At 45.6% G+C, this 12,889-nt stretch overlaps 1 protein-coding gene across 2 annotated transcripts in view; it reads right to left on the bottom strand.

The window, feature by feature from the left end:
- Positions 1–225: 225 nt before the first annotated feature.
- Positions 226–12,889, bottom strand: part of CELF6 (CUGBP, Elav-like family member 6) — a 29,858-nt gene continuing 17,194 nt past the window's right edge. Inside the window, exons 4-13 of one of the 2 annotated variants that reach the window (XM_004687615.2) lie at positions 5,174–5,302; positions 4,999–5,078; positions 4,705–4,848; positions 4,415–4,547; positions 4,176–4,325; positions 3,924–3,986; positions 3,591–3,671; positions 3,359–3,502; positions 2,645–2,798; positions 226–1,843 (exon numbers count right to left, since the gene is read on the bottom strand). In XM_004687615.2, the coding sequence (XP_004687672.1) occupies positions 2,671–2,798; positions 3,359–3,502; positions 3,591–3,671; positions 3,924–3,986; positions 4,176–4,325; positions 4,415–4,547; positions 4,705–4,848; positions 4,999–5,078; positions 5,174–5,302 (1,052 nt within the window). In that variant the 3' untranslated portion in view covers positions 226–1,843; positions 2,645–2,670. The other variant, XM_012728735.1, reaches the window with a different exon arrangement.

Raw genomic sequence — 12,889 nt, 5'->3', positions numbered from 1 at the left:
AACCTCCATGTGAGTATCTCAATGTGCAGATGCTACATATCTCCATCTGTGTCCAGGGGGGCAGTGTGTGTGTCCACAATATGCCAGTGTACAGATGACCTTGACAGCGGTTCCTTTCTCAGTTGGAAATGATTTGTTGATATCCACCCCATTGTACCTGCTAATGTTATTACCATTTCTCATTTTCCAATCCCATTCCCTCCAAAAATGAGTCAAAGACAGAGGAACAGGTGGGAATAAGTTTTCTTAGAAACTGTTATGAGGGAGGAACCCTCCGACCCCACCCTCATATCTTTACTGGCTGATGCAATATCAAATCAGTAATTTGCAGTCTCAGCGATATCTGGGGATCAGAGTGACCACCACAAAGTTTGGCCCCAGACAAGTCTGACCCATGTCTAGGGGGTGGAAGGAAAATTATCCTCCTGGGAAAATTATGTGCAAGACCCTGCAGGCCTAAGGAAAGGCTGACCAAGGTGAGGTGAGTCATGGTGTTCTAAGCTGAATCTTTTGCTCATCTCACAGAAGCAGGCAGGAAGCACCACCGTTGATCAGCTTTATATGGCACCCACTGTATACAACAGACAGACAAAGACAGACAGACAGAGCACACACCACTTCTAAGCTGAACACTGCTCACCATCTAGAAGCACCTCGGATAAGCACATGTGAGACACTTGCATAGGAAAGGTGTACTTTTTTTTAAAGGAATGAAGAAGTATTTTGGCAAAACATCTATTTCCCTCCCAGGTCCTGGGTAAAGAGGGACCTCTAAATTCTGAAGCTTCTACATATTGAAAATTATCCCCTTCTCAATGGCAGTATTTACAGTAGCAAACCTTCCGAGTCTGTTGCCACAGCCCTCTATGCATATCCGACTCTACTTTATAGGTGGGCAAACTCAGACTTCAAGACAGAAGGTGGCCTGGAGCAAGGGGACACTGGGGCTGGCTCAAGGTGAAGAGAAACAGAAGGTTTCTTTACTCAGCAGAAGGCAGGGCCTCTATCTGGAAAAGGATGGGAAAGGCTGAGGTGGCCAATCTCCCTTGTTCTTCCTGCCCGAGGAAGCAGTGGTTCCACGGGAAAGGCTGTCAGGAAGGAAACACAGGAACCCCCTGTCAGCTAGGGGCCCTTTCGGGATGACTAAGATCCAGGCACGCCAGGGCTCCTCCTGGGATCTCTTTGGAGATGCTCTCTGAGATTGGAGGTGTGGGATCACTGCTTCTATGACTCACTCGTTACCTGCTTTTGAGCCTAGACAGAAGTCCTTACTTATTTTTGAAAGGCAGGTGGAGAGAATGGTTTAAGAGGGAATGAAACACAGAACAATCTTCTGCAGCCTCCCTCTGCCTAGGCTGGGGCTTTCAAGGGTTCTCCTTCACCCTGTCTCCTAGGGATATTTAAAGGCAGCTTTTATGAGACTCTATACTGTCTTTTTAGTTTCTCTTGTGTTTTTTGTTTCTTTCTTTTAATTTATATATATATATATTTATATATATATTCTTAAAAAAAGCAATAGTCCTTTGGTCCCTAAACTCTAAGGAATGATATGATTTTGAAAGAAGTAATTGGGGCTTCCCTTATGGACAAGCCCTTGGCACCCCCAGGGCCCCCTGCTGGTTCCCCTAGACGGTCAATCCTCAGCCAGCCCCAGTTGCCTAGCCAGCCTGAGCTCTTGGCACAGGCACAGAACAACCCATGTGATTAAAACAATCCTTAAAGTGGCCTGAGTCCCAGGCGCCAGCCTTTGGTCCGATCCATCTCCGTCTGCGGCTGCTCCTTCAGGAAGGGCTGCTCAAGCGATGCTGTGCTTTTTCTCTCCTTTCTTCTCACTCTTCAGTTTCTGTTGTTGGATTTTAATTGATAGGGGAGGAGGAGAGGCAAAAGTCACTCTGGAGGCCAAGACAAGAGCAGATAGCTCTGTCTGACACATCCTCGGATGAATGGTCAGATCTCTCTTCCTAAGAAGGAGATCTTTATCAGGGCCAAGACCACAGTCTGATACACTGAAGCCAAACCCTAGGTCCCAGGCAGATGACCCCAGGCCAGCATGACCTCCCTGGGGGGGCCTAAGTGAAGCTAGCCCATTGGACCTCTCTAAAGGTCACAGCCAGCTGGTCCTGCCAGAAACCTAAGGAAATGTGTCACCCCTACCAGTCACCCCTTCATCTACCAAGTCCCACAGACCCTGCTTCCTAAAGGTAATTGCTTATCTTTACTGATGTCATTCTAGGCCTTACATTTTTGCTTAAACTCTTCAATGGTTCCCTACCATCTTCAGAATAAAACCCAAACTCATGGTCTTCAAGACCCTTCGTAAGCTGGCCCAATCCCACTTTTCTAGCCTCATTCCCCAGCCCTCCTCCCACCCCACACATGAGTTTTCTACTCCATGTCTCCCTCTGACTATTTCTGGAGTAGGAACTGGTAAGATTTTTGTCCATAATTGTCTTTCCCAGACTTTGAGCAACTGTGCTCAATGTTGAGGCAAAAACAGAGTCTCTGAGAATGCTTTGTAACTTCTCACTTTTCTCATCTCTGAGATTTTTCAGAGATGGACACCCCAGCACCCCATAAGAAACATCAAAGTTTAGAGAGCCTCATTACTCAAATCCCATCTACCTGGCGTCCACCAATGACTCACTTCTGTGGCTGGTCAGTGAGAGAAGATCAGTAAGGCCGGTTGGCATCCTTGGGCCTCTTTAGCTGGACCTTGAGCCTCTTCATGCCAATTTGAAAGCCATTCATGGCCTGAATAGCTGTCTGGGCACTGGTTGGATTGTCAAAGCTAACAAACCCTAGGAGGGGAAGAGCAGAGAGATTAACAAAAAATTCTTTCTGGCAAGGCCTCCTCTTCTCAACTGATTACCCCCTCTTACCTTGCCCCTCAGTGCCACCAAACATATACTCTTTCATTGTTTGCATGCATACACACATGGACACACCCGTACTTACATGGATAAATGACCTGAAATTCTTGGAAGAACAGGAAACAATTCTGTGTGTGGGTTAGGGTGTTTCCCTGTCTTTCCCTGGTGTGGATTGGCTCTCTCCTGCCACAGCTATCATTCTGGTCCTCTGAACTAGAGTTGGAGAGAGAATCTCTGGTCCCAGGTCCAGACTCTTCCTGCCCTGTCTAAACTCTAAAGCCTGACCTCGTCAAACATCTTCCAGATACCTGCCATTCCCAGGTGAATGTAATAATTTGTTCCTGGTCTGGGCTTAGCCTCATCGCTAGTATGAGACCTTGCTTCGTGCCCATATGTCTCTAAGAATCACTGACTTATGGAGAGAAAATCTTAGGGTTTATGGAAATTCTCAAATTTAGGAGCAGAAGAGACCTGGATATAGTGCTCACCGAAACACTTGCTCTGGTTGGTGGCTCGATCCACAAAGACTTTGGCAGAGACAACGGCTCCAAAGGGCAGGAATGTCTGTATGAGTTCTGCATCACCAAACTCCTGAGGCAGGTGATAGATGAAGAGGTTACAGCCTTCGGGGCCTGCAGGAACAGTGGCAGGCTGGATATCAGGGGAGGGACCCTGAGTCCAGTCCCACCAGATCTTGATCTCCAGTCCCCTGCCCCTTACCTTCTCTTTGCTGCTGGGGCAAGGCTGAAGGCTGCTGGGGAAAAGCTGTGCTCACTGGGGCATAGGCTGATGGATAAGCTGCTGGAGACAGATGGGAGTGGGCAGTGACCCTCCCCCCAGGAGGCATTCCCCCAAGCAAGGTCCCACCTGCCTGGCCAACTTCGACCAATCCAGCCCAGTCCACCACAAGCCTCACTTCTAGAAAGTTTGCCTGGGTCTAGGAGTGGGGCAAGTGTAGTGGTGGATTGACTCCTGAGAACAGGGCCTGACCCTGTTCTTCCGTTCTGGGGCCCTTCACGCCCCACCCCCAAGCCGTAAAGCGCCAAGTTAAACCTGCGTAGTGGTGCATCCCAGCGTAGGCCTGCTGCAGGGGCTCAGCCACACCAGGGCTCTGGGCTGGGGAGAGAGGGCAGGAGACCCATGGTGAAGGAGGGTTGGGGATGAGGAAAGAGGCTCTGGGAGTGTGGGGGCGGAGCCGACTGTGAGAGGCTGCGAGCAAGCAGGATGATTCCCTTCCCAGCATGCCCAGCTGGTCCCCACCTCCTCATTCCATTCTGAGGTTGATTTTGACAGAGGGGAACCCACCTGGGTAAGGGGAGAGCCCATTACTGTAGAGAGTATCGGAGCCCGCCTGCCCATTGGTCTGGGGGGTGAGAGGACCGAATCCATTGACCCCGATGGTTGTAGGGAGGCCCGGAAGGGTGCCTGGGCCGTTGCCAGGTGGGGAACTGGCTGCTGGTGGCAGAGGAGGTCCAACAGTCAGACCGCAGCCCTGCTGGCTCCTTCCCAGCCCCCACCCCTCCCGTTACCCCCATGACCCCTACCTGCCGCAGGCAACAACGGTGCGGCCACCAGGCTGAAGGCCGCCACGTGTTGCATTTGCGCTGCCACTGCAGCCACTGGGCCTAGGCCTGGGCCCTGTGCTGCCGCCAGTAGGGCTGCCTGGTGCTGTAAGATCTTGGGGTGGGGAAGAAGGGGGTGTGTGTGTGGAGGGCCCAGAGGCGGGTTCTGCCTGGATTCTTGAAGCCCCCCTCACCCCCACCCCACCCCCGCCCCATTCTCCACCCCACCCCTCTCCCCTCCACCCCTCCACCCATTACAGCAAGGCACCTACCGCTGTGGTGTAGGCGCCGCAGGCCCCAAGTGGGAGCGGCGCGGGGTGGAAAGCGCCCAGCTGGCCGGCCATCTGCTGCATCCGCCGCAGCGCACGCTCGCGATCCGTGTCGGCTAACTTAACCACGAGGCTGGACGAGGCGCCCTGGGCAGGGCAGGGGAAGCCGTGGTTACTGGTCCAGATACAGCCCCAGCCCTGGGCCAAGTTTTCTGGAGGCCGGAATCGCACAGGGGGAGGAACAGCCTGTCCCCACCCTCACTGGCCTCACCCTCTGCCCTGCGGGCCCGCCCTCACCGCCATGGTCCGGCTGCCGTGCAGACCCTGGATGGCCGCCTGTGCTTCCCCTTGACTCCCAAACTTCACAAAGGCACAGCCTGGGGCAGGAGAGAGGGACTGGGTAGATCAGGCCACAGGGCCTGATCTACCCAGAGACAGGATCACCAGGACATTCTGGAGTTGCACAGATCACCTTTACTAGTGCCATCGGGGCTCCGGAGGACGGTGCACTCCTCGATATGGCCGAAGGGCTGGAACAAACGTCTGACGTCCTCCTCGCCCTGCTGCTTGCCCAGCATCCCAACAAACAGCTTTCGGTCCTCTGGGAACAAATCCAGGGGTGACCTGGGGTCCTAGTCTGGGACTTCCCAGTTAAGTAAGCCAGGGTGGTTTAGGAAGATAATTCACTGTCTTCTAGCTCTGGTAAGAGGTGGAAGAAGTGAACAGGCTGCAAAGACAAGATTGGGTTCCAAGTGGGGTGGCATAATTTGCAGACTCTTGGAAGAACGAAACTCAATCCAGATTTCCATCAGGAAAACCTAGGTCATGGAAAAGCCTAGAAAGGCTTATTGCTGCTTTTGTGGGAAGTGAATCAAGTGATATCTTTGCTTGGGTAGAGACCTATATAACGTCATTCTGTGTTTGACCTTTTTTATTCTTAGTGCTTAGGAAATGCTATTTTGGACCACTTCAGCCCTGTTAAGAGAAGGTCTTTGTATTCAGACTGTCTGGACAAGAGACATACACCCTTGCTGTTCAGCCTAATGACAATGGCTAGAATTAGTGTTCATACCACCAGAGAGCAAGTTTTGCCTGTAAACCTGTGTTGTCACCTTCGAGCAAGTGTGATTCTTCCCTGGGTCCACTTTCCTATGGCAGTGGCAGAGATACCAGGAAAGGGACTGGAAGCTAGACTTGTATCCTCCTGGAGAAAGTGGGAGATCAGGAGCTGGAAACCAGGGCTTAGCTGTCAGCAAGCCAGGCTTCAGGAACCTGGAATGGAGGGGCTTAACCCCATAGGACCTCCTGTTAAATAAAGGCTCACTCATTTCCGCACCAAAGTAATTCTCTGAATTTTGGATGGGGCTTCACCAGGGCAATATAAGTTGGGAGCAGTATATGTGGAAATGTGGCTTTCGGTTTCACCTTCAAGATCCTGGAGCTCAGGAAAACCCCATCATTCCATAACAAATGTAGCTAGGCATTCTTAGTATGAGGGAGACAAGGCTGGTGAGAATCATAGCGTGAAGCTGGGATAACACTGAAAGTGGGATGTTCTTCATTGAAATGAGTAACATACTGGCCAAAGTTAGCCTCTCTGGTAAGTCTACGTGTGTCCATATTTCACACACGTAGTTAGTGGTGTGGGGTTTGGCTTAGATTGTCCTGGGTGCCCCAGTGTATCTGAGAAGTGAGGGCTGCAGTTTATATGGGGCAGTTTATATGTGTTTCAGCAGAATCCTGCCTTCTGTCCAGAGGCATATTGTCTAGTGATCCTGAATGGGATGAGGTGGGTAATATATTTGTAGCCAGGATTCTAGAGGAGGTGCCAACCTTTTGTAGTGAGAGTACCATCTGGTAAATATGCTTCACTTCTGGGAGAGCCAGACACAGAATTGTGCCCTTGAAACAGATCACTGGTTTCCCAACCTATTTAAAAAAGTGGTGGAATCCATTGTTTTGATGAAATATTGGGATGATATTCAAAATATAAGAGAAAAGAAGCCAGAGACATGCAGAAAAGGAAGCCTGGAGTTCTTCTTGCTTCATCTTCCCCCTAATGCCCTCAAAGGAGTCTCTTGGGAAAGTTTGAAGATCACTGACCTAAAAGTTAGAGAACAGAGTTCCATATGGTATAAACAGAAGGATCTGAGATCATCTATTTCCAGAACCTGAGAAGACCAGGGCTTTCATGAATCTCTCAACCAGTCTGGATTCATGGCTTTGCCTTGTCATTAGAAGATAGATCCCTTTAAGATAGACCCCATGTGGCCAGGGAATCAAGCACCCCAAAAACTGTTATTGACTAAAGTATGTCTGTGTCTGCCAGAGGCCCACGAGGGGCCACAGAAGAACCTAGAATCTCCAGAGTCCCAAAACTTAGAGCAGGGCTTCTTGGTTTTCTAATTTATAGTGCAGTTATATCATTGGGTGGGGTCTGGAAGAGGGTGATGCCCCTAGTTAAAATGGCATGCCACGTGGGCAGAATTCAGGTAGCCTAGGTAGGGAGAAAGATGTCATCAACTGAGCTGGAGCCCCCAGGACAGGAAAGAAGTTTGTGTGGACAGTGATCTCATCTTTCATCTTTTCTTTCTCTTGCACATTTTTTATTAATGGTGATAGTTCAAGCTCATGGCATAGGGCATGATATTCTCAGCTCCTCCTTTGCTAATGAGAGCTAAGAATTTCCATTTCCATGACAGGTACTGACTCTGTGGTTCTAGACGACTGGGCTACACAGAATAGAAGCTGGGCTCTATGCTGTTCATTTCACTGGTATCACCTTAAATCCTGGGATCTTCCTTGCTACTCTACAGGTGCTTTGATAATGTTTGGCTGGTAGATGACCTGGGTCACAGTGACCATGAGCCTCAGGTGATCCTGAAATGGTGAAATAAGTTTTGTAAGAGACCTGGTCAAAGAGAAATACAAGCTAGAACCCTGAGAGTAACCTTTAAGTCCTGAAAAGTCCAAGGACTGGTCAATACCCGCAGGGAGAGAAAGAGAGAGAGAGAGAGAGAGAGAGAGAGACAGAGAGACAGAGAGACAGAGAGACAGAGAGACAGAGAGAGACAGAGACAGAGAGATCATGATAGAATTTAGCCCAGATAACTCAATTTCCTTTAGGTTAAACTAGCAATGGTAAAAAGGATTATGTAAGAGGTAGATCAGAAATTACTGAATTAAAGAATCCTATAAGTGGGTAGGTCCCTTGAAAGATGGATATCAACTCTCCTAGAGTAGTAGAAGGAATTTGGAAACAGAATCAGTATAGAGTCAAGACATAGCTGGAAAGACACATAGGTGCATGGTGTAACAGCATTATTCTGTTGGTAAACAATGTGTATTACTTGCTCTTTACTCAATGCTTTTATGAACTCAAACCAAGTGTCAGGCCTCATCTTAATGATGCCACCTCAGGCAGTCAGGGGTTTTAATATGGCAAATGATGGAGTTAGACTCAACTCTCCCCATCTTCCTTAGGAAAGGCATCAAGATGCTGTTCAAGAAAAGAGCCTGGCTCAGAGGGGTTCTTTAGGCAAGAAGTTTCTGGTTTCTAGGTCCCTCACACTCACTCACTTCTAATGTTGGTGGGCTGTCATGGTGGTAGGGAGAGTGTAGGGCCAAGTTTCAACATTGGGGAACTAACCACCAAACATATCCTAAAAATACCAATCCACCTGCAGCCCAAAAACCAACTCAAGAAGTCCTGGTAGTGACTGTATTTGGAGCAAAGCATCTTCCCCTCAGTGTTCTTAGTGATGACTGCAGCATAAGGAACCAAGAAAAACTGGGAAAGGTAGTAAAGAAAATATGGAGGGCAAACAGAGTCTCTGCCCTGATCTTATGAGCATTAAAAAGGGCCTAAATTGGGCCCTCCCTGGTGGCGCAGCGGGTTAAAGCATAGCACTAAAAAGCTTAAGCCACTTCCACATGAGTTCTATTCCCGCCTGTCCCAGAGGCGATCCACATGGCGTGGCAGACCTCTCCTGACCCGCCCGCTGCTCCCCTCAGCAGTGTACTTTGTCAATCTGTCTGTTCTGCTCCCCACTCTGTCTCTGGTGAATCCCTCTCTCTCTCTCTCTCTCTCTCTCTCACACACACACACACACACACACACACACACAAGAGTTAATAAATTCAGCAAAGCTTCAGTATACAAAATCCAACAAACACTCAGATGTATTTCTGTATGCCAGCAATGAACTATCTGAAAAAGAAATGAAGGGACAAATCCATATACTAGCATCAAAAAAGAATAAAATATTAGTAATAAATTTAACCAAAGAGGAGAGTGATTTTTACCTTAGAAAATACAAAAAATTGCTGAAAGAAATTTAAGAAAACATAAATAATAGAATATATCCCTTGCTTACAGACTGAAAAACTTTATATTGTTAGGATATTAATACTATAAAAGTGATCTGTAGCTTTAATGGAATGCCTATCAGAATCCCAATAGCATTTTTTTCTAGCAGAAATAGAAACATCCATCCTAAAATTCGTATGATATCTCAAGAGATCATAACAATCAAAACAATCTTGAAAAAGAACAAAATCAGAGTTCTTATTCTGCCTGTTTTCAGAATTGATTAAAAAGCTACAGTAATCAAAAAGTGTGGTAGTAGCATAAAGACAGACTTCTAGGCTGATGGAATAGAACAGAGAGCCCAGAGACATGCCCTGGCATTTATGATCAACTGTTTTTTTTTGGGTTTTTTTTAAAGTGCCAGTCTAGACTTCTACTGGTAAAAGAATCAGGTTGGAAATGTATCCTATACCACCTACAATAACTAATTGAAAACAGATTAAACACCTAACTGTAATTGCTAAAGCTATTAGAAGAAAACATAGAGAAAAAGTTTTATGAACTTAAATTTGGCCAGGGTTTTTTTTTAAAGCAACAACAAAAGCATAGGCAATAAAAGTATAACTAGATAAATGGTACTGCAGCAAAATTAAAAATATCTGTGCATCCACGGGTGACTCGGTGATGGGAAACCCATGGGGATTACAATTGAGATGAAAAAAATGTACAAAATGATGTAAAAATAAACTGTTATATTAATAAAAAAAATCTGTGCATCAAGAGACACAATTCGAATGAAAAAGCTTTCTATGGAATAGGAGAAAATAAAGGGGTATTTCTAGAATACATAAAAAACTTCTATGACTAACAGAAAAAAGAGCCTGATTTTAAAAATGAACAAGACTTGAATAGATATTTCTCCAACAAAGAAGATATGGCCAGTGAATATATGAAAAGATGTTTAGCATCACTAATTGTTAAGAAAGTGAAAATCAAAGCCACAGTGAGATGTTCCCTCACACTCATTAGGATAGCTACTATCAAAAACCCAGAAAAAAAAAATGCTGGCAACAATGTGGAGAAACTAGAAAGCTTTTTCACTGTTGATGGAAATATAAAATAGTGCAGTTACCTTAGAACACAGAATGAGAGATTCTCAAAAACATAAAAATACCATGTATTGAGTCAGTAATATGATTCAGTAATACCACTTTTGGCTCTATCACTGAAAGAATTAAAAGCAGGATGCTGAAGAGAGGTTTGCACACTCATGTTCATAGTAGCATTATTTGCAAGAGCCAAAATGTAAAAGTAACCCAAATGTCTATCAACCAGTAAATGAATAAATGACATGTATAGATATACAATTAAATCTTATTTAGACTTGAAAAGGAAGGAAATTCTGATACATGCTACAACATTGATGACTTTGAGGACATTCTACCAAGTGAAACAATTTAGTCACAGAAAGACACCTAGCTATCTAGGTGTCAAATCCACAAAGCAGAGAGTAGAATGGTGTCACCAAGGATTTAAGAGATTGGGAAATCGGAGATATTTAATGGATACAGAGCTTGAGCTTTGTAAGTGTAAAAAGTCTTGGAGATGGTCTCACAACAATATAGCAATACTTAACTACAGAAATGGACACTTCAAAGTGGTAAATGGCAAAATTTATAGCAATTTTATCACAACTGAAAAAAAAAGAATGGTTTTATAAAGAGGGTTGAAAAACAAGGACTTAAACTGAAAAGCAAATCAGAGACTCCACGGTCCTCCATTCTGACCCAGGAGGTGGTTGAAAAAGGGAGACCCAGTCCAAGTTCCCAAATCCTCTTAAGAGCACTCTCAGGCTTTCCTGGTGACGGAGGGGTTAAAGTCTTAGTGTTATCAAGCTATCAGCCACTGCAGCAGGAGTTTGATCCTCAGCCCAGGCGGTGACCCACATGGTGCAGCCGACCTCTCCTGTCTCACCCGCTGCTCCCCTCAGCAGTGTACTTTGTCGATCTGCCTTTTCTGCTCTCCACTCAGACTCTGGTGAATCCTCTTACCACAACCCCTCTCCCCATTCACTCCCTACTCCCACTACACCTCTGGCTTAGCTCCCAGTTCTCGAATATATAAATTAAATAAATCTTAAGAACAATTACAAAAAAAAGAGCAAAACATCTCAGTCTCCAGAAGGTGCATTTTCCTTTTGCAGGCTGTGGACCTGCACCCGAAGGGCACTATCACATTGCTGGGGACTTGCCAGAGATTCAGTCATCGCATGGCTAAACGTATCCCAACAGTCAGCTTTGGGTTGTCTGCTCTGGGTCAAGCTTGAAGGAAAGAGCCTCTCTTGGCTTTGGGAGGGAGGTGGAATACTTTTCAGAAAGTAAAACCTTCATTTGAGGGAAGTCCTAAACACTGCTCTGAAATTTATATTGTCAGGTCTTAGTTGTAAAAATAATCACTTAGAACTAAATTAAGTGTAAAGCTCAAAGACAGACGGGAGGCTTAACTCACAGACCATCCATTTTTAGGGCCATATTGATTTAGGTTAGAGGATATGTCCAGTATTGTGAAATTCTGAAAATTCTAGCTCAGAATGTAACTTTAACTCAAAAATTATTGGTTAAACACTGACTGAAATAGAACCTTACAAAAATGTAAAAAAGAAAACTCATCTAGTTAGACAGTACTATATGTTTATTACTAAAAATCCAGATTAATGTTTAACCAAACCCTTTATAGTTATGACTTACACAATTACATGATGGTGATAGGAAAGTTGAAGTAATAGTGGATAATAGGCTTTTGAATTATAAATCAAATTAGAGATTAAAAGAGATGCTTCACTTCAGAGAATATTCTCAATTTTAAAGTAAAAACCAAAATGAAAGTGAAAAAAAAAAGGGCATTGCTTGATTGCCTCATCTATTTCTGGGCTGTGTATACATAAATATTTGCTGAGTAAAAAGTACAGCCAGGTTGGGAAATGGAATGAAACAGAGCAATCACCTTGTGATTTGTGAATTTATTGATTTTATGTTAAAAAATTTGAAAGAGAGGAAAACATACACAGGAGCTCAATGATTTTGAAGACTTTGCCCTAGGGCTAAAAAACACTTTTATATAAGGTTTGTACTTATGGTTTAACTTATTTTTAGTGCTTCAATAGTAGGTATATGTAAATTAGGAAAAATCAGCCACAGTCTTCACACTGAATAGCAATTAAAATAGTACAATATGGGCCCTTCCTGGTGGCGCAGCCGGTTAGGACACAGCACTGCAAGCTAGCGGCAGCTGCTTCAGTGTGACTTCGATACCCAGCCCGGGAGGTGATCCACATGGCGCAGCAGACCTCTCCTGACCCGCCCATTGCTCCCCTCAACAGTGTTCTTCGCCAATCTGCCTGTACTGCTCCCCATTGGTCTCTGGTGAAGCCTCTCACCGCTCCTGCACCTCTGGCCTGTACCCCAGTTCTGTATGCATAAATAAATAAATCTTTAAAAAAAATAATATAGTTACCACTACATGAGTTTGGGGTTCTAAGCTCTGATCTCATGTAATTTGAGGCTAACATTTTGAACTACATGAGCCTTGACTTTTTATCCAGGTGAACATTTTAATATTTACATGAAAATGCAAATGAATTCAAAAGTTAAGGGAAAGGTTTTTGACATTGTTTATGTTTAATGTAGAAATGAGTATTCAGAGTTTGGCCCTCCCCCCCGGTGGCGCAGCGGATTAAAGCACAGCATTGAGAAGCTAAAGCCGCTTCCGCATGAGTTCGATTCCCGCCTGCTCCGGAGGTAACCAAAAGTGTGGCAGACCTCTCCTGACCCGCCCACTGCTCCCCTCAGCAGTGTACTTCGTCGATCTGCCTGTTCTGTT

This window comes from Condylura cristata, unplaced genomic scaffold, assembly GCF_000260355.1.
Source record: "Condylura cristata isolate star-nosed mole 26May11 unplaced genomic scaffold, ConCri1.0 scaffold00023, whole genome shotgun sequence".
NCBI classification, from domain to species: Eukaryota; Metazoa; Chordata; class Mammalia; order Eulipotyphla; family Talpidae; genus Condylura; species Condylura cristata.
The sequence above is the reverse complement of the archived record's forward strand: the minus strand, read 5'-3'. Positions and strand labels throughout refer to the sequence as shown.